This window comes from Lodderomyces elongisporus, chromosome 4, assembly GCF_030384665.1.
Source record: "Lodderomyces elongisporus chromosome 4, complete sequence".
Taxonomy (NCBI): domain Eukaryota; kingdom Fungi; phylum Ascomycota; class Pichiomycetes; order Serinales; family Debaryomycetaceae; genus Lodderomyces; species Lodderomyces elongisporus.
In genome coordinates this window covers 1,341,484-1,367,301 of record NC_083676.1, presented here as the reverse complement: position 1 = coordinate 1,367,301, position 25,818 = coordinate 1,341,484, and the positions used below count along the sequence as shown (strand labels likewise).

Genomic DNA, 25,818 nt, shown 5'->3' with positions numbered 1-25,818 from the left:
GATTTAACACATTTCGGCTCTGCAATATGCAGACCGATCCTTATAATAACGAAAAAATTTGAAAATACTGAACACTTTTGTACCAAACAACTTTACACATGAGCTTGTCTTTAAATACATTTTATCAACTAAATGCTAATGGAATTGAGTAAAGATTGTTTTCAAACTTTTCCGAGAGTATCATCATTTTTTGTTTTTTGCTTTTTGCTTTTTGCAATACAAACTTTTCTCTTTCATCAAAAGGCACCAATTCAAAAACATTGGGTATTACGGCATCGATAAAAAGTCTCTCTCCCATTTTATTTTCCTACCCTCTTCACTTTTCCCTCGTCATAGAATGCTTGTGCTAGGTAGTAAGTATGCTACGATGGATAACGATGAGCGGGGGGGGGAGGTTTACTTGACCAAGAAAAAGAAAAGTACAAACAAAAAAAGAGATAGAAAGAAATGGCATATATAGATGGGAAGTTCAACACATTTGAAACACAATTTGAACCTAGTGAAGTTTAACTATAACTTAATTAAAAAAGTACCCTCTGCGTGCACACACAAATACTTGACAGCAAACCCTTTTTTTTTTCTCACTTTCTCTTGGTTTTTATCATCATTTGTATAAATTTTTTACTTTGGTTTTTTTGTCAATTTCCTTGTTGATCCAACTCTCGTACCCAGGATCAAAAGATATCAACCAAACAAGTTGTGCATTTACATTTTCTTTTTGTTCTTTGTTCCCGCTGACATTTGCAACCCCTGCTGCATCCTGGAGGATTGACACAAATGGCGAAATGCAAGAGATTATATTAGGCATATAAAAACCGAGGCGTTTTCTTGCATGCAAATAAATACAAATGGTCACGTGATCTTGAATTTTTTTTTGTTTTTTTCTCTCTATTTTTTTTTCAACTTAAAATGAAAGTTTTTTTTTGGTAGGTTTTTGAACCAAAAACAAATTGTGTTTTGAACATGTCAAGTTCTTTCAGTTTGTCACACAGTATAGTATTATCGTTTTTAATCTTCAACAGTACAATATAGCTGAGATTATGACAAACTTTCCAGCTAAAGCATTAGCTTCCTGGGGTTTCCCCCCTTCTATTTACCCAGGTTATTAATCAACTTTTTTTTTTTGAAATGTAACTTCCATAAACTATCTCTTCTTTCTGCCTTAGTCACACGCACAATCACAATCCTTCCTACTTGAATGAAGAGTAATTTAAAAAATGAAAAAGAGAAAAAGAGAAAACTAAAACTAAAAATATTCCATGATGGTGTATGTTCACTGTTTTTACTATTGTTAAAGAACCTGGTAAAACTCATAATAAGATAACTTGACTTATAAATTGAAAAGGCAACAAGATGTATACTGTAAGTTTCTGATATTGCCTTTCTTGCAAATAGTAATATGGTTACGAGCTTTTGCACTGATACTAATAACAATCAGTAGTTGTCGAAGAAGATGAGGCGAGGAGTGGGTGTGGCCGCGAGGGCGTTTCAGGCGCGATTGCGCTCTCGCGCGCGCACGCTGCCAAAACACAGAGACACAAAAATAAAGAATTATAAAAAAAATAAAAGCCAATGATTTTGTGTCGACTATATTTCTACTTGCTGCGAAATTATAATACTTCTACTAATAATCACAACAACCTCAATAGCCTTGAACAAACCCCTTTTTGCTTTTTTTTTTCCCGGTTCTTAGCCTCTATCAACGACACACTATAATTTGATATCATGTTGTTTGTCAACAAGTAATAACTAGAAGTTAATATACACTGGTTAAACTCAGAGAATGGACAACTTGTAGTACATTGTTGTTGTTGTTGTTGTTGTTTTTGAAAAAAGAAATCCTTTCTCCATCTAATTCAAGTGGGTCGTTGTCCCGCCCGCTACATACTTTTTTGTGTTTATCAGATAGATAAAAAGAAAAAGCTATAATCTCTCTAACCAATACATTCTATAACTCACCATGCAGTAATCCGCACAGTACTTCTTATGTAGACAAACGTCAACATACAAACGAATACACACACAAAGAAACAAATAACAAAATTCCAAAACCGAAAAATCAGTGAAGACAAGAAGAAGAACAAACCGAAAATTAGAGTTCTGGGCGACTCATCGTCTGCGTCATACCAGAGCAGCAATCTTTCCCCCATTCGTCAGACCCCCCCCACTATCACCCCCACCTCCCCATTTCCACTCCCACAATATCTTCATACTTCATAGGTTGGACTTCCTAAATTTCTGTTCATCAAATTTCCACTACATATTCTCTATTACGTTTTGCCCATTGCTCTGTTCTCATTTAATTTATTGTTATTATCATTATTTTCTTTTTTATTTTTTTTCCCCTTTGATTTTGGTTTTCGTTGCTCATGCTCCATTTCTCAAAGAAAACCAATTTACAAGACACATTACATAGCAATTTCCAGCTGTTTTTGGTTAAGTGATGGAAAAATGCAGATGCACATAATTGCATTCCAGAAGATTTCCCTAAAGAGAGTATTTGTATGGTTTATTATAGATTTAGGGTCGATGGACTTTGTATTGCCCCCTTTTTTTTTCTAAAGAATGTTGAACTTTTCGTTTTTTTTTTCATTTTTTCATTCCTATTTTCAAAACCAATCACCTAGCTTTCTTCTACTCTAATACTTCCATTCTGCTGCCATCCTTTTCAAAGAATCAACTAAAACAATAATAGGGAAAAGGGAAGTGGAAGTAGAATAGGAAAAAATCAAGGACTTGATAAGAAATTTAAAAACTAAAAAATAAACACATTGAACCAACTTTACATCAACAGACGTTGGTTAGAAGAAAGAAAAAGTAAAAAAAAAGGAACAGAAGAGAAGAGACTACCATTCACCAGAGCTTCTTTTCCCTCCTCCTCTATCATCTCAACTTATATGAAAGAATATTCTGTTTATGCTGAATTTACCGATTTGATCCATTAAACTCTCATTTTGTCTTCTACAATCACTCAATAACTTAGTCACGCATTGACATCTACAATAACAATTGAAAAGTAGAAAAAAAAAAAGAAAAATAAAAATAAAAGAGAAAAAAAAAATTCAAAAAATAATCAAAAAAAAAAAAAGAATATTCCACTAAGTGAAAAAAAGCACATACTACATTTGTTGAAGACATTGAGTTATACACCACTAAACCTATTCATCTGTTTTATTTTCTTTTTCTTCCTTTCATATTAGTTCAAAATAGTGCTTTAACTGCTCAATAACGTAAAGAAGTTCCAGCCGCGCTAATCAAAAGCAGCATGGGAGAGCCACAAACAGAAGAGAACCCTGAATTGAGCGCGAGCTTGGGAAACAAATTGGACGGCAAAGTAGAGCTTTCCAACGAGCAACAAAACACAAAAACCAGTGACATGTATAAAAGTTCAAACTTTCTGGTAGAGAAAAGAGGTGAGGTAAGAGAAGAAACCGGAGCAGATACTGAGGAAGGAATTGAGCAAAAAACCGAGAAAGGAGTTGGAAAAGAGGAAACTGGAGACGATTACGATGAAGATGCGGCCATACAACTCCAAAATGCCAAGCCATCGAGTTCACGACTATTGGATAAACATACAAGCTCGTTATCACCTGGTAACTCCAGAATTACACCAAAACCGTATATGATTAGAATTGCAAACATTGCAAATGGTGTCAGCGAAGTGGTTCTCAATGATTTTTTACAAAGTCATATTGACAACTCAACGTTCAAAATTGTTAAATTGAGCAAAAATGAACCCTGGTGGGCTGTGGTCAAAGTGGAAAATTTAAGACTTTGCAACATTCTAATTGAAAAACTCGACCAATCTTTTTATAAGGGCCAAAAGTTGGCGTTGGAAATGGAGAACGGAATTGAAGAAAAGTCGATAAATGGAAGGAGACAACTGGCAAATCATACTTTGCAGTTTAACAAATCGTTTGTCCCGGCACAAACTCCACAAAGAGGTATATCGCACACGGAGAGCGGTTTTGCTCAGCGCAACTTCTCTTCCACAACTTCATCTTCAACTTCATCTTCAACTTCATCTTCATTATCACACGCATTAGGGGTAAGATCCCGGAGATCAAATACTTCGCTTGCCAGTAGCCGTGCTGACTCGGTGTTTTCACATCGTTCAAATGCGCGAGGCTCAAGTGCGTCGAGTTTAGGCACGCATGACCTGCTATCCCAGAAACAGCCTGTTCCTTCTTTTATAATGAACATGGTTCAGAATAGACAATTTTCAAGAGATGTTGGAGCTAAGGAACTGAAAACGGAAACGAAAACGGAACTGAAAACGGAAACGGAATTAGAAGCAACACAACCTGAACAATCGCATCTGGAGTCTTTACAGTTTCAATCTAACCATAAAGGTAAGCAACTGCACGAAGCAACTCCTGATACTATTCAGGTAGAGGTTGGAGAGGGTAAGAATCCAGAACAATTAATAAATGTGAACCCAACAAGATTATTTATAGGGAATGTGCCATATACGTCAAATTGGGCTTCGTTGAAAAAGTTTCTTTCGGAAAGAGCTAGCGAAATCGAACCTGGTAACTCAATCTCGATATTACGAGTAGAGATTCCTATTCAACAAGTCTCTGTGGATGGTAGTTTCCTCATGTACCGACATATGGGGCCACAGATCCTCACAAAGAGTCGAGGGTTTGCAATTGTAACCACGAAAGATCAACATTCGTCAGAAAAAATAATCAAGTACTTTGACAATGTTGAATTTGAAGGCCGACAACTCACTGTTCGATATGATAGGTTTCCCCATTACAGCAACTACGCTCTTCAGCAAATCAAACCAGCACATTTGTCACTACAACCACATTCACTACCGGTACCTGTATCTAATGCACTGGGTTTTCAATCCACAATCAGTGGGTCTCGAAACATTATGCCACTTGCACCTCAAGGACCATATAACCATGCTCCTTTGGTGACAAATGCTCCACAAATGTTTGCAAATGAATATATGCCGCAAGTTTCACCTTCTATTTATGCTCAACAACAACAACAACGGCAACAACTGCAGCAGCAACAGCAGCAACAACAACAACAACAGCAACAACAACAGCAGCAACTACAACAACCACATCCCTCAAACTCTTCATTATTAAGCAATCTAGCATTTGAGCGAAATTCCTTACAACAAAAAATATATTATGGTAGGGGGCCAAGAACACATCCAAAAAGTATACCGCAAAACTATCAGATTTCTCAAAGCCCTCAAATGCCACAGACTTCACAAGGTGCACAAAATGCACTAGCTTCACAGGGGTCTCAAGTTCCACAGCCCTTTATACCCCAATCCCAAGTTCCTTTCCAAGCAACACAATTTGCAACACCAGCGAATACAAATTCATTCAATGGTCCCGGATACTATCCGATTCCATTCTTTTATCATCCATCTGCTTCTGGTATAGCATATGCTACATACCAACCTCCGCCAGCTCTCCTTCCGCATCATGCTTACCCAGCTCCTCCTACTCTGTACCCAATGAAGAATTTTAAGCAACCTATAGCAGTAGCACAGCCTGCGCTGTCGTCCAATTTCGAAGAGGAGAATTACAGTCCACCACCAATGGCCCCTGAAGGTTCCGAAAAATTGGAGCAAAGTTTAAATGAGGCTGACCGTGCCCACGAATTATTCCAAGACTTGTCTTTAGACCATGACAAATCCCAGCAACCAACGAGGTTATAGATAGCTTGTATACTAGAGCATTGTAGAAATACAAAACACAAATGGAGCCAAGAATGAAACAGTCTTTAGCAAATAGAACATGGAGTAGATTTAATTAATTATCTTTTTTGATTTTTTTTTCCCCATTCTCTCTACAAGTCTTATTAAAATCCAACACTAGTCTTAGTTTATTCGCGTTTCTCATTCAATTATTCACATACATCTTCTTTCTCTTTCTCTTTCTCTTTCTCTTTCTCTTTCTCTTTCTCTTTCACTTTCACTTCCACTTTCACTTCCATTTTCACTTTCACTTTCTTAACTCTTCAGTCCCTCTACCCCTTTCCCTTCCCAGCTTTCTTGTTATATTTTTGTTTCATAAGTGTACTTCTACATCACTTTTTTGCTTGTATAATTGTTGCCTTGACGAAAATGATAGTGCACTCCATTTTGATAAGTTCAGGCAAAAATTGTGGCCCCCCCCCCCCCCCCCCCCACCATAGTCTGTAATCTTGATCTTTGTGTTCTTTTTTTTTTTTAAAAAAATAAAAACTTTTCTTCCTCTTTTGTTTTCTTGCTCTTATAAAAACATATATACATTTATATTACATCTTTTTTTTTTTTTACTTAGAAGCTATAAAAATAAAATAAATAAAATAAAAAAATTAAATAAAAAAATTAAAAAAAAAACTTTTGTCAGCTCAAAAATTAAGCAACCAAATCAGAGAATTGCGAGGCTACCTCGAAGCTAACTATCCTTAATTTTATTCAGCAGCAAAAATTCACTACTTAATCCACAACGAATTTTCATCTTGATAGAGTATAGTATCAATCAAAATCTAATCAATTCTAGTATTTGCTCATCGAAGATATGACTTCCGAGGTTGCTTTGAAGGAGAAGAAATTGCAGTTGCAGGCAAAGTCAGATGACGCAGAGATGCCACCATCAATTCTAGCGAAAAATACCACCCCACAAACTTCTTCATCGACTAATCATCCCGGGAAATCATCGGCAAATGCTTCGGCTCAGCTGTTGCCATTGTCAACATTTTCGAATGAGGGTGCACCACTGGTTGATGCGAATAGGAAAGATGTGGTGATGGCGGGAGGTGCTTATTTGAAAGATAGATTAAATTCAGATTCGTTAATTCAAAAATTAAACAGCTTGGAAAAACCCCCGTCATCCTTGTTGGCAACAGCTACAACAAAGAATAACTCAACTTCTAGTATAGACTATACTGTTAATCCTCCTGCAGAACCACAACATCACAAATCACCTTCTGTTCATGCTCACTTCTTTGTAGATGAAACTTTGAGGCCAAACAAGCTAGGAAACAGATCGAGAAGTGGATCTGGGTCAAGCTCCGGTATTAATGCACATTCTTTGGTGTTTTCTAGAGATGGAAGTAAAAGCCAAGAAAGCATAAAAGAAGGAGTAAATGGCATTCCTTCATCAACGACGACTGCTACCGCTGGAACAGCTTCACATTTATTAGCGCCTCCGGCATCTGCAACTGCCGTAGATCCAACTTCTACAAATAAACAACCAAGTAATGCCAATCAAAATGCAGAACAGAATGCAAACATTGATCCTCGATTACCCCAGGACGATGGGAAGATTCACGTCTTATTAGGCGTTTGTGGCGCTTTATCTACCGGAAAGATCAAGTTAATCATTAGCAAACTATTCGAAATTTATACACAGGACAAAATTACAATTCAATTAATAATGACGAAATCGAGTGAGAATTTTCTTTTCCAAGAAAGTTTAAACGTTTTGGAAAATAAGGGAGTTAGGATATGGAGAGACTCTGATGAATGGACAACATGGAAAGCTAGGCTGGATCCTGTTTTGCATATTGAACTACGCCGCTGGGCAGATATCCTAGTGATTTGTCCACTTACTGCCAATACTTTGTCGAAAATCTCTACTGGGTTGTGCGACAATTTGTTGACAAATGTTATACGTGCCTGGAACACTTCGTATCCTATTCTACTAGCCCCTGCCATGGGAAGCTATTCCTATAATGCAATTACCACAAAAAGACAATTGAGATTAATTGCAGAAGAAATGCCCTGGATAGAAGTTTTAAAGCCGCTGGAAAAGGTGTTTGGAAGCTATGGTGATATAGGAATGGGGGGAATGATGGATTGGAATGAGGTTGTTAATCGAATTGTTATGAAATTGGGTGGATACCCCGAGGAGGAAGACGATGATGATGATGATGAAGAAGAAGAAGAAGACGATGAAAGATGCATTGATGATGAAAAGACGGGCTTGAAAAAGGATAAGAATTCTGCTATTGTAGATGATGATGATGATGAGGATGAGGATGAGGATGATGATGAGGATGATGAGGATGATGAGGATGAGGATGAGGATGAGGATGAGGATGAGGATGAGGATGAGGATGAGGATGATGATGGCGATGACGACGATAATGATGGCTATATAGACAACAAGAGTGGTGAAATTAACAAAGACAACTACCATGGAGCGAAGGAAACACTCCGAATAAAAGTCGAAAAGGGAATAAAAGATCTCGACTTGTAAATTGTTTTTTTGGTTCCAGCGCTATTCTGTGTAGCTGTCAGCAAAAAACAATCAGTTTAAAAAAATATAGCCAAACAATTCAACGGGGTCATTATCATCATAAAATGTCCTATTTAATTACTAATTATAAAGATGCCATGCCAATAAGATTTTTTCTCATTTTATTTTTTTCATTCCGATACGAAAATGGCTAATTATACATCATTGAGCATGTTTACATTTCTCGAAGTTCACGGATTTTTTCCTCTCGCCAATTATTGTAGTCGTCGCCTATGAGTGTCGATGAGTCGTTCACGTTGCTGCTCGTAACATTAGATTGATTCTGCTCAAAAAAATGAGATTGAATAGTGGTGGGTTGGAAATGCAACGTGGTTTCGGATTTCAAACCAGGCGAGTAATCAGGCTTTAAACCTGGAGGTTTGCTGTTAAGGTCTCTTATTTTTAAAGGCGACCGTAAAGGTTGTCCAATGTCCTTGATAGGCGGCGAGCCAAATTGTGAATTTGACCTGCTACTCTTTTCAGGACTAAGCAGCATAGTTATTGAAGAAGAATTGATTATCAGGTTTTTCAATGGGTTGCTGAAATGCCTAGTAGTTGCTCCTGAAGATGCACGGCTTTGAGTTGTAGATTGATTTTGATTTTGATTTTGATTTTGATTCAGAATTGAAATATGATTTTTGTCATTGCTTGGACTTCGGCGTTGGTTTTGGTTTTGGTTCTGGTTCTGGTTCTGGTTTTGATTAAGATTTTGAAGTTTAGTTTGACTATATGAAGGCGGTCTTGAGTAAACCGGTGATTTGTTGATTCTTAATCTTGTATTTGAAGGTACTCTAAATTGATTTGAATTGTTGCGCTTTTCCGGTGAATTACGAGCAGAACTTACTCGTTTTTGAGGTGATGCCGATGTTCTTGGTCGCATCCGTACACCCGACCTTTGCTGCTCTGATTCAATAAGTAAAATCTCTTCAAAGAAATCCTTTCCGTTCATCATCAACGGTTTGCTTCCATTGAGCGATGCTGAACGATTGTACGAACTTATAGCTTGTTTCAAGGATGCAATGACTGTGGGCATGTTTTTGTTAATTTTTTTCCGCAATTTCTCCTCATTGAGCAAAATCTTACACGAGTTCTTGTCCAATAGTCTTGAACTATTTTTCGAACTTTCCTGTAAGAATTTCTGATCTTTGATCAAATCACCCAACTCGTTGTAAAGCTTAAAAACCGACGCCTTACTATCATATTCTTGTTTAAGCTTCACGATTTCTTCTTCATGACAGTTGAGTACTGTTTCCTTATCTGTATCATCTAAATCAGCATCATATGAATAAAATTGAAATTCCATGCGCATCTCTTGTGAATAAAACATTTTGTCCCAAAGTTGATCAATTTCTTTTCGTGCATCGGTGATAAAAGTTTCAATGTACTCTGACCTTTGGATCATCAATCTATTAAGCTCTAGTGCAAAGTTACGCATAGCATATTCAGATAGAGAATTATTTCTCTGTATGAATTCATCAATATATTCCTGGGTTTCACCCAACTTCTCCCACAACCTTGAGCACTTTTCAGAATACATCGTCCATTGCTTCTGTCTGTGATCTAACTTTTCTTTCAAAAAATCTTCGATTTTCTCCAAGTACCGGACTTGGTCAGTATGCATGCCATAAGATTGTGGATTCTTGGTTATTGATCGAAGACCTTGTACAGTAATTGGTAAATGAGAAGGTAGTGGTGACGAAATGTGAGATTTTTGAAGACCAACAAACTGATCATCAGACAATTGTAGTAAGTTGAGACAATCGAGTGATGTTTGTGCTAGACTTTGCATCAAAGCTTTGCGTTGCTCAATAAGTTCTCTTATAGTCTCAGTATGTTCCTTTAAATTTAGCATAAGTTCATTTGAGATTTTAGTTATCTTCAAGCTTCTAATGATGCGCACCAATTGGTAGTTTAGCTCTCTTAGTCGGTCAATACGTGAATTATCAATCTCCAAGCTATCCTCATGTGCCAGAGATTGTTGTTGTTGTTGTTGTTGATGTTGTTGGAGATGATGAGATTTATGAGGGCTCGCTAAAATAAAAAGATTTGCAGAACTGGGTCCAGTAGCACTTTTAGCGGGCATAGCAATTTTCACTTGCTCTTCAAACTCAGTAATTACCGAATAGTGCATTTCGGCATCTCTTTTAGACGGTATTGAGTCGTGCATATCTCCCATAAGTTCCAACTCACCATCGCCCATAATATCGGTATAATTTGCATACTCCATATTTAAAGCATTGAACTTCTTGAATTTTGCTACAAATAATTTCAATACGGCAATAAATACGTCATTTAATTGGGAACGTTGTTCAATCAAGGTCAATTTGGGTATATTCTGAGTCATGTAGTCATACTGCTGTTCAATAGTCAACTCTTGTCCATCATCATGTCCTTTCTCTTCCTTTGAAACAGGTAAAAAATAATTTGAATTGGATAATTTTGTTAAAATGTCTTGCTTGTATCCATCGGAGTATTGTTCTTCATTGGCAAACACAAGTCCCCTTTGTAGTAAGTTTAGCGATTTATCACCTTTTTGATCATTTATCATAGCCAATATTATCAATATTTGCTGCCGTAGCCATTCACATTCATTTTCAATTGTGGTTTGTTCTCGTTGCAAGCTCTCGGCAAAATTATTGATTGTGGTATGTATCGCAGTAAATATTTCTGTCTTTTTCGAGGCAATCTCGCGAGAAGAGTAGCCAATGGTCTTATATGTGGAGCTCAACTCGTTCAAAGCTTCACTGACATTGCTTTCAATAGCACCCAAATTGTGCATCAAGTCATCATCGGTTGGCATTTCATGTTCCGATATAAATGTCGGCAGCAGAGCCTGCTTTTGAAAGGATGATGGGTCGTGTTGTTTGATTGGTGTATGTCGCAGTTCATAATGGTTCCTGCTGCTCTTCGTTTTGATGTTGTTGTCAATATCAGAAACTGATTGCTTTGGTGTGCTATGTAGTGAGTGCTCAAACTCCATTTGTGATTTGGTAAATGTGTCTAAGCCTGCTGTGGTTGTTGGTTTAATTGCACTTTGAATAAAGGATATGTGGTTGTGAAGATTCAGTTCCATGTGATAGTGGATAAGGTAGGTTAATTTCAAGAGTTGTTATCAACCCTAATTGCAATCAATGATAAAGCAATCCTAAACTAACTTTAAGCTGATGATAAAGTGAATTTCAAGGTTTAGGCAAATGTAATATATTAGTTTTCGTTCCTTTCGTTTTGTTTGTTATGAAATTAGATATTCTAGAGAAGGAGGAAAGAAAAAGTGCGAAAAGAGACTATAGCGATAATCATACTTAAAACATTGTAAATGTAAACAAAGGAAGAATAGTATGGCGGGATGAGAGAGCGCAAAAAAAGTTTCACAAAATCAAAAAAAAAAAAAAATAAAGATAAAAAAAACATAAAAAAAATAAAAGCATATTGCAGTCACGAGAAACATAAAATTATACACATGTAACTCTTCAACTATTGGCGCTATAGAGAGTCCATTCAAAATGGTTTTCTTCATATTCCTTACTGCCTTTTTTGTTTCATTCTATATCCGGCTCCTCTGCAAATGATACAGGTACGGATTGTAACTCAAATGTTTCCAAAAGCCTTCGATTGGCGCGCTTTTTGGAAAAATGCAGAGACTTATAATGTTGTCCAAACACACTTTCTGTGCCCAATGATTGGCTTATATGGATCAAACTCTTAATGTGTCTAGATGTGGCACTATATCCTCCATCATTTAGTATTTGAAACCATTTCTTTGTCTCCTCCATGTTGCCATTTTCGAAATAGTAACTAACAAAGGGATAAATTTGTTTGAAGCTCAATTTGCCCTTCAGCGACAGGTATTGAATCACTTTTGTTGCAAATGACAAATCGGAAAACTGAAAAATGGCAGTTTCGATCAATTTTTCAAAATTTCGGCAGTCAATATGTTCTGATTTGAGGTTGATGCTGAAGTTGGAATAAAATTCAAATACCCGCTTCACGCAATTGTAGTTTAGTTTAGAAATTTTATACAGTTCCGATAATGGGTCTTGTGCGCGTATAAGGTGGTCAATAAATACGGTGATTGGGCGGTCAGAAAAATTTATTTGTGGGTGATTCGTGAGACATTTTTCAAATAAAAGATAGTATTTCATCAAGATGGATGCATCCAATTGGTATCCAGTGTGCTCCTTCAATGATCTAAAAACAACTTCGTATAAATGACCTAATGTTGTACAATTCAAGTCGAGCCCTCCTAAAGCTTCATCCACATTGGCCAATTCAACCACATTAGTCGAAGAAATTTTCGAATAATGCGTTTTTTCGTATGGCCAACTAAGCAACCCCATTTCATTCAAAACATCCAATGTTGTTCCAGATTCACATTTGCCAAACATTGCACCAACGTATCCAAGTAAGACTTTTGGCGAAGTAGGATACCTGCGCTTGATTAACCTCAAAATCTCCTCAGCAACAATTAGTTTCTCCTCGCGAGTGAGCAGTTTTAGATCCATACCATTCAATACTGTTGAAAACTCGTCGTATAACAGTGATCTTCTTAATTTTCTCAAAATGGTATGGTATCGACTAAACGTTACCCCAATATTGTTGGTAGTCATATACTGCAAAATCGGCAACCCACTTTTCACATCTTTAAGCTCAGTTACCACATGGAAAGCAGTTACAAGCATATAGGAAAGGTGTTGGCGCATCATACGATTGGAAGTTTCGGCTGCACACAATTTTTCAAACTTGGCTTCCATACATTTCAATGACCAAATTGACAATGTGTGCTCTTTCCTGTTGACAAAACTAAACGTGTTTCGAAGGAATTCCTTCATATCAAAATGTTCAATCACACGTGCAGAGTGCAATTCACTAAATGAGGTTTTATTCAAGTCATGCCACACGGGGTGAAGAAACCCGGTCCTAGCTATAAATCTGGATCTTTCCGTGCCTTTAAGCAAGATTTTACGAAGTTTATCAATGAGTTCTGAGTTCTGGGGTCGCACATTAATGTGCACCATATATGAATACAAATCACCATATTGACTCGATGGAACTAGCTGAAGAATTTTCGAAAACAAATCATTCCCAATATAGATAGTTTTTTCGTTGATGACTTGGGTCTGTGCAAGTTTATATAAATAGGACATCAAATATCTTGATTTTGCATCGGTGTTGGATAGTACTGTACTCTTCTCTTCCACGATAGCTTTAATATTTTTGCAAAATAATTCTCTTGTATCACTGTGAGTAGACTGTGCCATAAATTGAATAATTGAAGTCGAGAAGCTATCTTTGGCAAAACGATCTAGTAGCTGGCTTGTAATTTCAAGTTTCATATCGTCTTTTTGTACTGATGTGTATATACGACTCGCTAGTTTCGTATTAGCGAGAAGCTCGTCACCTATAAAGCTGGCCAAACTGTTGCATACTTTTTTACGTTCTTCGACTGATTGAAATTGAAATGTGTTTAGGTATAATAATTCTTTATACGTCAAACTCAGAACCTCTTCCTTACCCATGGTTGTAAATGGATGCGGATATGTATCTTGAGAAACAGTTAAATAATGTTCACCTCGCGCCACCTTTTTCTTTCCATGCTTCAACATTGTTCGATTAATTTTCTCTTCGAGTTTAGGTTGTTTAGAGCGTTTTAATTGTTCCAACGGCAGTGTGCTATTGGCAAAGCTTGATAATTGTTTGGGAGGCATTGAAAAAGAAAATGAGGAGACTTTGTCTCCCACATTAGATTGGGTCGGGCTAAGTGTTGCATAAGTATAACCTTTTCGCACTTTTGCTATACATCGAAAGCAAACGCCATGTTTATTTGCAATATAATGCAACATTCTTGTTTATCGTATGTCGTTCAAGTTTGGTTTTGGTAACTTTCTTTATTCTCAAATCTATTTTCCATAAGGAAAAAATGAAAAAAAAAAAAAAAAAATAAAGAAGAAAAGAAGAGAGAGGGAAAATTTAGAATATTGTACCGATTTTTGCAATGTTTTTGGAAGCGCGCAAAAAAATGGTGATCTAAAGTCCCACATTAACATTTTATACCAAGGACAGAGCCTAAAAGTCCATTTACGCAGAAACATATATACCGAAGAATAGATATTTCAAAGTTTCACACCAATAATTGCAATAGATATTATACAATTTCTTTTTTTTTTGTTTTTGTTAATTTTTTTTTTTCTTTCTAGGATTCACTCTACAGATGGCATTAATATCAAAGGAACTTTTAGATTTAGACTAATTACGCACTATTGCTTTCTATATCGCTCCACGGCTGTAATCTAAAAGTATTAGTCTGCTTCTTGCTATTATTGTACAACCGCTTTTGGTAAAAGTAAGCCAAGTCAAACAAGATTGTTCCCGAGCTTCCCAATATATACGGCAACTCTTTGTAAAAAAATTCACTTCGGTCATCACCAAAGATAAAGGAGCAACTTGTCAATATTGATAATGTATATGTTAAATTCCCCAAAAGAGCAGCACCAAATAATAGCGGCAGTATACCATCAACCGATTTCCGTTTGTAGTTCTTATAAAGCTGGGGGCATCTGGAAGCACAATACACAATTGTGCAGCCCCATGCAAGTGCTAGACCCACGGAATCCTTTAACGTATACAGTTGGGCCTTATCAAGCATTGCGTCATTGGCAAACGCATTTGCTCTGCCAGCGTGGACGGCAATCGTACCAGCAAGGTTCTTCATTATCGACTTATTTTCATCCGTTGAATTGTAGCTACTTGGCGCACTTTCATCGGACAGCAGCTGTTCGTGAAGCTGGCGTATCTCTCTTTCTTCACCGTGCTCATCCAGATCTTTGTGAATTACTACTGGTTGTGGCAGAATGTCAACTGGTGTATAGCTTTCAAATGCAGTTGTCCTTGGGTAAACGCTGTTATAGTAATAATATTGAAAACATAATGTTATATCATTACAAAGAAAGAAAATACTCAAATATAGCTGAAAGTTGAGTGTGGCATCATTAAGTAAACAGCTAGTGAAACTCAAAAAATCTCCAAGAAACCAAAGAAGTAAAAAAGATGGCGAGATACCATCTGCCGATTTAAGTTTATAATTGGTCACAATCTGCGGTAGTTGAGCAAATACCCAGCTAAGCCCCGAGATAAAACTGAATGAGCTTGAAACATGCGAAATCCAACCAAGGCACAGATCTCTCATGTCAGTTGTTGTTGTTGTTGTAGTTGTTGTAGTTGTTGTAGTTGTTATTGTTGTTGTTGTTGTTGTTGTCGATAGAGTTGACGTGGTACTATTCAAATCGTCCCAAAGAAATTAGGCACCAACAAATTACTATAAATGCAGACTTAAAAAGTGGGTAGATACCAGATTAATCGATAAAGGAAAACAAAATTTGTGGCAGACCTATATGGTCCATTAAAAGTGATTGTTCTCGGTGTTGTACAGCTTCATGTTTCAATGTTATCCAATTCCTATCTATAGATGCCCTCGCTTATCTATCAAAAACTTGAAACGCACATAAAAATTTACGCGCGTTCTTCCTCAATAGGAAACCACACCCCACCTTGAAATCCGTCTTGACAACTTCATCATACAATAAATATCGATTATCAATTATCAACATGAACCAACATTGATTTTCATTATAAAAAGACACGGTCTATTAAAGAAAGGAAAAGAAATGAAATATCATTGCTCTTATCAGAGTACATCAACTTTTTTTAAGCCACAAGAATATTGTTTTTCAAGCTAATGCTACAGATACATAAGGGGGGAAAAATAAAGATACAAGTCCCAAAAAAATTCGTTTAAAGGCAAAATGAAAAAAAAAAAAAAGTCAACAATATTTTTGTTCTATGTTTTATACAAGGTATCTAAAAATGCAACTATGATTTTATCTGCCAATCCAGCAGTATGAACACTGCCTGCTATACCGTATAATGCGGCGGTATCGCTTTGTTTCTTTCCTGTTTTTTTTGTTAACTCGATTGCCTCCTTCGTGCAGCCAACAAGGTCATCAATTAATTCATCGACAACTGGGGTTGTTAATCTGGTGAATGCAAAGTGTAATGCTGCCGGGTTCTGTAATGTTGCAAAATGCCAACCTTTTTTAGTTAATAAGTCGCCCAACTCATATATAGAAAGCTCCTTCTTTTTGCTTGTTTTGACTTTAAAAGATACCACGGAGCCAATAGGGTTCCCGATAATTTCAAGATATTCAGATAAAGTAGAGTCTTTTTCAATCGCCTTTTTCACCTTCAACATTGTCAGCACAATATCAAAACAGCTTTGTCTGTAGCCATCTTTTCCTATATTGACTAAAGTGGCCCAGCAACCAACCATCAATGCACCGGGCCTTGATCCCGCCAAGGTTGGGGAACCATACATACCACCAGTCCAATCACTTGAAATGTAATATTGACACTCACGCAACTTTGGACTACGGTACATTATAATGGATGAGCCTTTTGGTGCAAAGCCATACTTGTGCGTGTCACACGAGATGGACGTGACTCCGGGTAACCTAAAGTCAAATAATGGTAGCTTCTTATCGCCATGAACTTTGGATGACTCCAAAAAGGAAACAATAAATGAGCCAAGACATGCATCAACGTGCAATGGGATCTTGTATTTTACAGCTAGTTTGGACAAACCTTCAATATCATCAATTATACCGTGTGGATAGTTTGGTGCAGACCCACAGAGCAAAACAGTGTTTTTGTTGATCAATTTCCTGACTTTGCTCAAATTGACTTGAAAAGTCTTTGGATCCAAGTCAACCTTGTGGAGTTTCATGCCAAAGTAATAGCAGGCTTTCTCAATACCAGCATGAATGGTTACGGGTGCAATAACTTCGGGTTTGACAATACCCTTATATTTTCTTCCGTATTCTCTAGCTGCCAATCCAGTCAATAACAAGGACTCAGTCCCACCAGATGTAGTTGACCCACATGCGCCATCAGGTGCATTGAAAATTTCCAAAACCATTGCAACTACTTCAGCCTCCATTTTCCTCACGCCGGGAAAAACATCCGGATGCAACTGATTAGCAACGCTATATTGGTGATACGCCTCCAGTTGCAATTTCAACAATGTGTCACCGCCATGGTACACTGCGCCACTAACTCTACCATTTGTCCAATCGGAATGTTTCAAGTCCTGGAGTTTGACCAACTCTGACGAAACATCATCATGCGAGAGTCCATGTAAAGGTAATTCTTTGAATTGTTGCAAATCATCACTATTTTTCATCAACTCCTTCTCGATCATTTTGATTGTAGAATTCAATTCTTTATCGATTTTGTTTCTTATGAATGGTAAAGACATAACTCTGGACGAAATTGCAACTGAAGTTTTGGTGTATAGTCTCTTTAACGATCCAACTGGTCCATATCCACGAACTCGCCTGAGTGTTCTAGTAAAGTACGAGTAGACAATGTAGATAAACGTGAGGTCTCGTATAAGGAAGATCGATCCCCACAACAAGTCATTTGAGGCATAATAATTAATGAGAATGTATAACTCTACTTGATGATGTAACTTTATTAGAGACTCGGGGATCTCATTGAGGCTCGTGGGCCATGCAAAAGTTATTTCCACAGGTGGCATTTAATTAACAGTTGGTGATGAATAATATAAAATCAAACAAGCAGACAGGAGAGGCAAAGGATGGAATGGTTGTGATTCGCCAAAAGTAGAAAGGTTGGGTGTATGATATGTTTTCCGTCACTCAATCTACTAATTCTTTTTTTTTTTCTAAGACTAAGACTAAGAAACAGAAAAAAGTATTTGGTTCTTTTCTTGCCCTAATGATTGTTAATGGAAGTGTAAAAACCTATACGAAGAAGAAACGGGTTTAGCGGAACAAATGTTCTTAAATGTAAAATCTCGCAATGTAAAAATAGTTATTTTTCTTTTTTATTTTTATTTATTTTTTATTTTTTTTATATTCTTAATTATATAGGAACGGATAAAAGAAAAAGGGGGGGGACGGGAAGAGAGAAAGAGAAAGACAGAGTAAAAGTACTTGCGCAGTGCGTGTTTGGTTTTACTTTTCCTTTTGGTATCAAGTATCCTTTTTTTTATATGTCAAGATCACAAAAAAGACTTACCATCGGCTATAAAACCAAAGAAACTAAAAGTTAAATAGTAAACCCACACACCTTCCTCTTCAAGCTTGCCACGAGACCTTTTTTTATTTTTCAATTTATTAGAGCGTATTGCTAATGTTGGTAAACAACTAGACAAAGTCTTTGGTGTAGATGAACGATTACAACCTCTTGGAAGAGCTACTTCTTTTTTAAATTACTGGGTTTAACTAGAATAATATTAAATAAGTTTAGTTAACTCTGAAATACTTAATTTTTGTGGTTAATCCAAACTCAATCCTAATGCCTCTCTTTGACTCTTTGAATCTGGATCAAAGTATCCTGCATCAGCCAAAGAAGCTACGCGCGTACCATGACGCCCTTTAATACTCTCGTTAGTGTGAATCACATTGTGGTTTGCAATTCTATTATCCCAAAGAGCAGAAGTGCCTCTATAAGTTTTGTGGGCATCAGAAGGTGATTTCAAGCCTGGCAATTTTTGTTGCCAGCTAAAAGTGACTTGAATGTCCCTGTTGTTTTCAATGACTGAAAACAAGTAATTCAAAATGGCATCAGATTCTTCTGGTAACAAACCCACAATGCGGGTTGTGTAAGACCTATTGACAAACAAGTACTTCCAGCCAGTAGCAGGGTGTGTTCTAACAATTGGGTGTTCCCTTTCAACATGTTTTGGGCCTTTCAATGGGTTCTCTCTACTCAAGTAAACATGTGCACTTTTAAAAATGGCTGTTTTCCCGTCCAAAAACTCTTTAAATGCTGGTGACAACTTGTCGTAAGCACCGTATGTGGAACTCCAAATGGTTTCTCCACCAGCATCAGGGATTGAGTCCTGGTGCAAATGAGTGATGCCAGCAGTTTGGAATTCATGAGACAAATCCCCATGCCAACGCGAGGTGCCCTGTCTAGACCTTTGAAAACTCAAGCCTAAACCACCTTTTTCATTAAAATAATCCTGCCAAATAACAGTGATTCCGTCGTAATCTGGGCCAATCCTATTTGCCTGTGGATGCACCTCGACTTGGCCCCAATATTTTCCCAACTCCAATTGCTTTTTGGGTGAAAGATCTTGATCCTTAAAAAAGACAACAACACGTTCAGCAATCAACAATGCCAACTCGTCCTTTTGTTTGTCATCCAAGTCTGCCAATTGCAATCCAACAATCTCTGTGCCTACATATGGTGTCAAGTTGATCACATCCTTTGCAGCACCAAACAACGCCTTCTTCTCGGGATCTGCATTCTTTCCGCGCTCAATAAATGGATATTCTTCATTCCTGATAGCAAACGCCTCATCAACAAATTTGGGGATCTTGTCAATGGTGGGAATATAAGGATACCCTTTGGAAACATCAATGCCGTATTTTTCATACCTTTGTCTAGTAGTTTCTGGAATTTTATTGACCCATTCAGTATCGTATCCAGTTCTTCCTTTTGTATTGTGCTGTGCACTTCCTACGGGACCAATTGATGCTAATTTCTGAATGAGGTTTTGTACCTCTTGTTCATCCAATTTTTTATCTAAAGGAAGCTGTTGCACTGAGGCTTTGGTTTCGTCAATAATTGAAGTTGGCGCCATTCTTTTAATCTCACTATTGTTTGCTTTAATCTTAAGTTAAATTTTCTTTTAGTACAAGCTAAATGAAAATTTCTAATAGTTGGTTTCTGATTAAGATATCAAGCTAAAGAATTTTGGTGCTACATTTGAACCATTATTTATATAACTAATATCTTTTGACATTAACAGGTAGGTACTAAACCTAGTAAAGAGCTTTTAAAGCCACTAAGCAAAGTACCGTTAATAATTCCTGGTTTTAATGTTAGTAAAACTTCCTTGGTTGCTTATTAATGCCTTTTCGTTAGCTGGTGACGCCACAGTGATAAATAAAGGGATAAACACATTTTACCCCTTGAAGACAAAATTAAATAATTTGAAATACATATTCCGTTTTTATGTATCATAAAGAAAGGTATATTGAGTATTTTAAACATATAAGGTAATAACATATCTTACATTATTGAGACAAGGCACAAAGTGTGGCCCAATCTGCGGAGCTGTTTACATTTATATACTTGCATCTGTGAGTGTGAGTGAGTGAGTGTGTGTGTGCGTGTTTGCAACCACTAGTACAGGAGTAAAGCTAATACAAGTACCACCACAATATGATCTCATAAATACACAGAAACGACCTGGGTTTGAATGCACACACTATCAAGTTTAATGATTAGAGAATAAAGCAGTAAAAGAATTCGGATATACAATACTAGATATTCATTATTTGTTTCGAAAATAACTGTGCATTTATTTCAATATATCAATAAAAGAAAAAGAAAAAGAAAAAGAAGCAAATTTGATAAAAACATTAACAAATCTCTGTTTAATCTATTCAATTCAAACTCAATCCTAATGCCTCTCTTTGACTCTTTGATTCTGGATCAAAGTATCCTGTATCAGCCAAAGAAGTGACACGTGTACCATGACGCCCTTTAATACTCTCGTTAGTGTGAATCACATTGTGGTTTGCAATTCTATTATCCCAAAGAGCTGAAGTGCCTCTATAAGTTTTGTGAGCATCAGAAGGTGATTTCAAGCCAGGCAATTTTTGTTGCCACTTAAAAGTGACTTGAATGTCTCTGTTGTTTTCAATGACTGAAAACAAGTAATTCAAAATGGCATCGGATTCCTCTGGTAACAAACCAACAATTCTATCAGTCATTGCGCGATTAACAAACAAGTATTTCCAGCCAGTAGCAGGGTGTGTTCTAACAATTGGGTGTTCCCTTTCAACATGCTTTGGCCCTTTCAATGGGTTCTCTCTATTCAAATACAAATGAGCACTCTTGTAAATAGCAGTCTTGCCATCCAAAAACTCTTTAAATGCTGGTGATAACTTGTCGTAAGCACCGTATGTGGAACTCCAGATAGTATCTCCCCCAACATCTGGAATAGAGTCAATGTGTAAATGAGTAATCCCTGCAGTTTGAAACTCGTGAACCAAGTCACTGTGCCAAGTTGAATTCCCCTTTTTTGAATTTTGGAAACTTAAACCAATACCATTTCTTTGGTTTTGATAGTCCTGCCAAATAACAGTGATCCCGTCATAATCTGGACCAACTCTGGGAACTTGTGGATGCACCTCGACTTGGCCCCAGTATTTTCCCAACTCCAATTGTTTTTTGGGTGAAAGATCCTGGTCCTTGAAAAAGACAACAACACGTTCAGCAATCAACAATGCCAACTCGTCCTTTTGTTTGTCATCCAAGTCCGCCAATTGCAATCCAACAATCTCTGTGCCTACATATGGTGTCAAGTTGATCACATCCTTTGCAGCACCAAACAACGCCTTCTTCTCGGGATCTGCATTCTTTCCGCGCTCAATAAATGGATATTCTTCATTCCTGATAGCAAACGCCTCATCAACAAATTTGGGGATCTTGTCAATGGTGGGAATATAAGGGTACCCTTTGGAGATGTCCACTCCATGTTTGGTGTATCTTTCTTTAGCTGTGGCAGGTAACTTATTGACCCACTCAGTATCATAGCCAGTACTTGCTACTGTCTTTGCTTGTGCCCAGCCAATTGGCTTGATTGAAGCTAATTTTTGAATGAGTTCATTTACTTCGTCTTCTTGTAAAGTAAAATTAGTAGCAGTAGTATCTTTTTTGTTGATATTTCCCTTAAGTGGGGCTTTAGCTTTAGCTTGAGCTTGAGCTTCAGCTTGAGTTTGAGTTTCTTCTGGGTTTTTGACAATTGATGTTGGTGCCATTTTTTCACTTGTATAGTTTAGTAGTAATAAGAATTGATCACTAAGCGTAATAATAAGATTGTTTCAATTATTAAAGTTAGAATGAATAATAAAGCAAAAAATTAAACAAACAAGAAAATGAAAAAAAAAAAAGTCAAATACTTGCAATTAACAACTATTTATATGGATGGAATGGATAATATATTTGTAAATCAGGCTGAATATATCGAGCCCAGTTGGTTTTAAAGTTTATTTGCTCTCTTTCCGTACGTTATCATACGTTATCAAACGTTATCTCACAAATCATTTGTTGTTGTTGGCTATTTTTTGTTTTTTGTTGTTAATTGATTGATTATTAATACATGGAGGGTATATGTAGTAATTTTATAACAAAGTGACGCCACACTTGAGCAAACAAACCGTGGCTGCAAAAATCCTCATTCCGTCATCTCATTCAAACTATTTGTAGTTTCCGGTGCTACCAGCTCCTCCACTTTTTCTCATCCCTTTTTCTGTTTCGTCTTATCTACAGTCTCACCAACGCGCGTTACTTAATACACGGGCGACACTGATTGAGAGTGGACGGAGGAGGAAAATTAGAAGAACAAAAAAAAAAAAAGAAAAAAAGAGCGGAGAGGACGAGGAGGGGAAGACGGAATATAGTGTGGCGTCTATTAGAGAAGACAAAAATATACAAGATATTGGTGATCGGAACGATCCTTTGAACTGAATAGACGCTATACAACAATACCATAGTTTTATGGTGTTTCACAAAATTAGCTTACTAATACAATCATTTATTCATATCAACATAGGGTATACTTGAATGAGCGGGTGGGTATATCAAACATTTACAAACTTGGCTATCTCGAGCTTGTCAAAATCAGCTGTTCTGTTTGCTTTGTTTGCTTTGTTTTCTTTGTCTGCTTTGTTTGCTTTGTTTGATCCTTTTTCTTTTTATGGTTTGTTTGCCTCGCCTTTAGCATAATCAAACCTTGGGTTAAGCGCAATCAAATCCTCAACTTCTTCGTCCATCATCTGGTTTACTTTTTTGTAAGATGGAATGTTTTTAATCATTCTACACCATTTATCCAAGAATGGCCAGACTTTCCTTAAATCTCTTTTATCTCGTGTGCAATCTTTAACACCTTCTAGATTGTCAAAAATATTTTCATAAATGGGGAAGCTCAACATAATATCTGCAGCAGTCAATTTGTTTCCCACAAAAAAACCGGTGCCATTTTGCTCTAACCTGTCATTGCAGTATTGCATGTGTAATCTCCATTCGTGAACATAATAACCATTGTTCAATCCTTTAGCAACCAAGTTAGCGACACTTTTTAATCCTACAGGTGCAATGTGTTTGGCAACAGAGTTGATAAGCAATGCCATTTGTAAATGTTGTAACGATCCTTCGCTATAATGGAGCCAGTACTCAACTTCCAATTGCTCATTGGGGTCTGTTGGTGTCAATATGTAATTTGGATCATAGTTTTTCAATATATACAGCATGATGAAACCACTCTCGGCAAGTTTCATTGGCGGTCTTCCATCCCCATGAATGATCTCAAGGATTGGAGCTCGACCCAAGGGATGCGCGTCAAATAATTGGGTAGGACCACGCCATGTTTGTGGATGTCTCAAGTAAATTCTCACTTCGTAGTCTAGTTCTAATATTTCAAGAAGCCATAATATCCTTTGTGCACGAGAATCATCTAGCCTAGAAAGAAGAAGGAAAAAGTTAGTCTATAGTTCATTGTCATCTAAATAGGTATTCTTTGTTATTTCCCAATCTTTTTATTTTAGTAGTAGTAGTAGTAGTAGTATTTCTTGTTTCTTATGTGAAGTAAATATCAACATACCAGTGCAATATAAACCTGTCTTCTGGTACTTTTTGTTCTTGCAACATTGGCATTATATTTTGTATTATTTTAATCTATTTTATTTCTATTATTATTATTATTTTTATTTTTATTATTTTTAATAGTTTTTTTTTTGTTGTTGCTTCTTTGCGTAGTTGAAAGGTGTGGGGGGGGGAGGAATTCAAAGAAGATGGGTATTGTCTTTCGAGTGTGTCAGCTGTATTGAAGTACAAAGAAAAGGAAAAAGATGATTGAGATGAATAGGATGAAATTTCAGTATTTCTATATCTCTTTTAGAAAGAAAAAATGAAGGACAATACAGGCTTAATTTAGAACCATTGGCAAGGGCAATCCAAGATATATATATATATATATATGTTTGTATATGTATATTTATATATGTGGGTATATGAATAGAGACCCCAACCCCACCAATGTACAACTATAGAAGTGATTATTATTGATGGCTATTCAAGCTTCGTGGTGGGGAGTGTCATTCCTAAAATGGGGTTTTTTGGTAAATGAGATCTGAATGTATATGTTTCCCGATTAGGAAGTTTTGGGTTCTGTCCTTTATATTTTTTTAATTCTTTTTTTTTTCTTCTTTTTATTTTTTGTAAAGAGAAACCAGGATTGAAATAAAGATCTCTAAGCAAACTGTTTTGGGAAATTAGTGTGGTGGGGCGAGAAATATACTTCAATTCCAATTTACAAGGACCAACAACCAGTAACGAGTTCTGCAAGATGCAGCTTTGATACTTGACACAGTTTGACCATTCCAACTACCGCATTAGGAGAGACTGTTGTTCTTTTAAGGAAATATTGCAATTGTTACTGACTGTTGCTTTCTATCCCATATTGTTGATGGTTTTTATTTTAACACATTCTTCATTATTTTGCATAAATTTGAATTTAAAAAAAATTAAAACAGAGATTTAATGACAAAACTTCAAAATAACGGACTTTTTTTTTTCTCTTTTTTTACTCTTACCCAAAATAGCTTGCAAAATGGAATATTCCAGTATGTAGACACTATATTGATGTTTTGGAATACTTTTGTCATTGACATTTTTTTGAATTTTGTTTTCAACTTCTTTAGTTTTTAATTTAAATCATAAATCAGGTCACACATGATTGATGAAACATTTTTTCCTCGGCAATTGCATACTTTCACAACTTATCATCGCAAGATTTAAGCACAATTTATTCTTGAAGCCAGCAATAATACAATTGTTTACCATTGTAACCTTTATCTTATATCAATCCCTATTTAGAATTAAACTAGAAACAACCACTAGAATAACAAACAAGAACACCTAGAAAAAATAAACTTAATGCAATATAATCTACGACTACTCTCTCTAATACTATTTAAGACTATGGAAAATATTTTAAGATCTAAGTCAATGAAATTTGCGGGGTTAAATGGGGGAGCAGGTGGAAGGAAGAGGAGGTAAAGGAGGAGGAGGAGGAGGTGAAGGAAAGAGGGGGGGAGGGGGGAAGTGGCGCTCTCGGTAAAGAAGGAGGGACTAAAATATATAATTCAAAGAATAAAGCGCACCTGAACTTCCATCATGTAAAGTATTTGTGCTCTTTATTTATGCCACTTGCTGTAGACAATAGACATTGAACTTCCCTTTCCATAGCCGAGCAATTGAAACGGTAGGTAAGAACCAGGAACATTTCATGTTGTGTCATCTTTGCTCTCACCTACATATTTTAACATATCAACATGACATATTACATTGTGCTTTTCAGCAATATGCACTCCTCATGTGAAGTTAGTGGCATGTGAGAGACACGGAGACAAGATATATAACACATTGGAATTGCTTATCCTTCTTGTCCTTTCTTTTTTTTACTTCC

At 36.6% G+C, this 25,818-nt stretch overlaps 9 protein-coding genes across 9 annotated transcripts; 2 read left to right on the top strand and 7 right to left on the bottom strand. All coding sequences in view use genetic code 12, as the record gives it.

Moving 5' to 3' along the window:
* Positions 1–3,265: 3,265 nt before the first annotated feature.
* PVL30_003653 (uncharacterized protein) lies at positions 3,266–5,689 on the top strand (the record flags this gene model as incomplete). The annotated part of the gene is made up of 1 exon (XM_001526201.1): positions 3,266–5,689. The coding sequence occupies one exon, from the start codon at positions 3,266–3,268 to the stop codon at positions 5,687–5,689; it is 2,424 nt and encodes an 807-aa protein (XP_001526251.2).
* An 847-nt stretch (positions 5,690–6,536) lies between these two features.
* On the top strand, positions 6,537–8,219 carry SIS2 (Protein phosphatase 1 negative regulatory subunit; the record flags this gene model as incomplete). The annotated part of the gene is made up of 1 exon (XM_001526200.1): positions 6,537–8,219. The coding sequence occupies one exon, from the start codon at positions 6,537–6,539 to the stop codon at positions 8,217–8,219; it is 1,683 nt and encodes a 560-aa protein (XP_001526250.2).
* Positions 8,220–8,433: 214 nt separating this feature from the next.
* On the bottom strand, positions 8,434–11,331 carry ASE1 (Microtubule bundling protein; the record flags this gene model as incomplete). The annotated part of the gene is made up of 1 exon (XM_001526199.1): positions 8,434–11,331. One exon carries the CDS (start codon positions 11,329–11,331, stop codon positions 8,434–8,436), a length of 2,898 nt encoding a protein of 965 aa, XP_001526249.2.
* Positions 11,332–11,797: 466 nt separating this feature from the next.
* On the bottom strand, positions 11,798–14,025 carry PVL30_003650 (uncharacterized protein; the record flags this gene model as incomplete). The annotated part of the gene is made up of 2 exons (XM_061119496.1): positions 11,798–13,940; positions 13,997–14,025. The coding sequence occupies 2 exons, from the start codon at positions 14,023–14,025 to the stop codon at positions 11,798–11,800; spliced, it is 2,172 nt and encodes a 723-aa protein (XP_060975479.1).
* Positions 14,026–14,505: 480 nt separating this feature from the next.
* Positions 14,506–15,441, bottom strand: PVL30_003649 (uncharacterized protein; the record flags this gene model as incomplete). The annotated part of the gene is made up of 1 exon (XM_001526197.1): positions 14,506–15,441. The coding sequence occupies one exon, from the start codon at positions 15,439–15,441 to the stop codon at positions 14,506–14,508; it is 936 nt and encodes a 311-aa protein (XP_001526247.2).
* Positions 15,442–16,092: 651 nt separating this feature from the next.
* DPL1 (Dihydrosphingosine phosphate lyase) lies at positions 16,093–17,847 on the bottom strand (the record flags this gene model as incomplete). The annotated part of the gene is made up of 1 exon (XM_001526196.1): positions 16,093–17,847. The coding sequence occupies one exon, from the start codon at positions 17,845–17,847 to the stop codon at positions 16,093–16,095; it is 1,755 nt and encodes a 584-aa protein (XP_001526246.2).
* Positions 17,848–18,609: 762 nt separating this feature from the next.
* PVL30_003647 (uncharacterized protein) lies at positions 18,610–20,423 on the bottom strand (the record flags this gene model as incomplete). The annotated part of the gene is made up of 2 exons (XM_001526195.2): positions 18,610–19,953; positions 20,418–20,423. 2 exons carry the CDS (start codon positions 20,421–20,423, stop codon positions 18,610–18,612), a joined length of 1,350 nt encoding a protein of 449 aa, XP_001526245.2.
* Positions 20,424–20,731: 308 nt separating this feature from the next.
* PVL30_003646 (uncharacterized protein) lies at positions 20,732–22,111 on the bottom strand (the record flags this gene model as incomplete). The annotated part of the gene is made up of 1 exon (XM_001526194.1): positions 20,732–22,111. One exon carries the CDS (start codon positions 22,109–22,111, stop codon positions 20,732–20,734), a length of 1,380 nt encoding a protein of 459 aa, XP_001526244.1.
* Positions 22,112–23,047: 936 nt separating this feature from the next.
* Positions 23,048–24,005, bottom strand: GTT1_2 (bifunctional glutathione transferase/peroxidase; the record flags this gene model as incomplete). Its single annotated transcript, XM_001526193.2, has 2 exons — positions 23,048–23,810; positions 23,953–24,005. The coding sequence occupies 2 exons, from the start codon at positions 24,003–24,005 to the stop codon at positions 23,048–23,050; spliced, it is 816 nt and encodes a 271-aa protein (XP_001526243.2).
* Between the last annotated feature and the right edge of the window lie 1,813 nt (positions 24,006–25,818).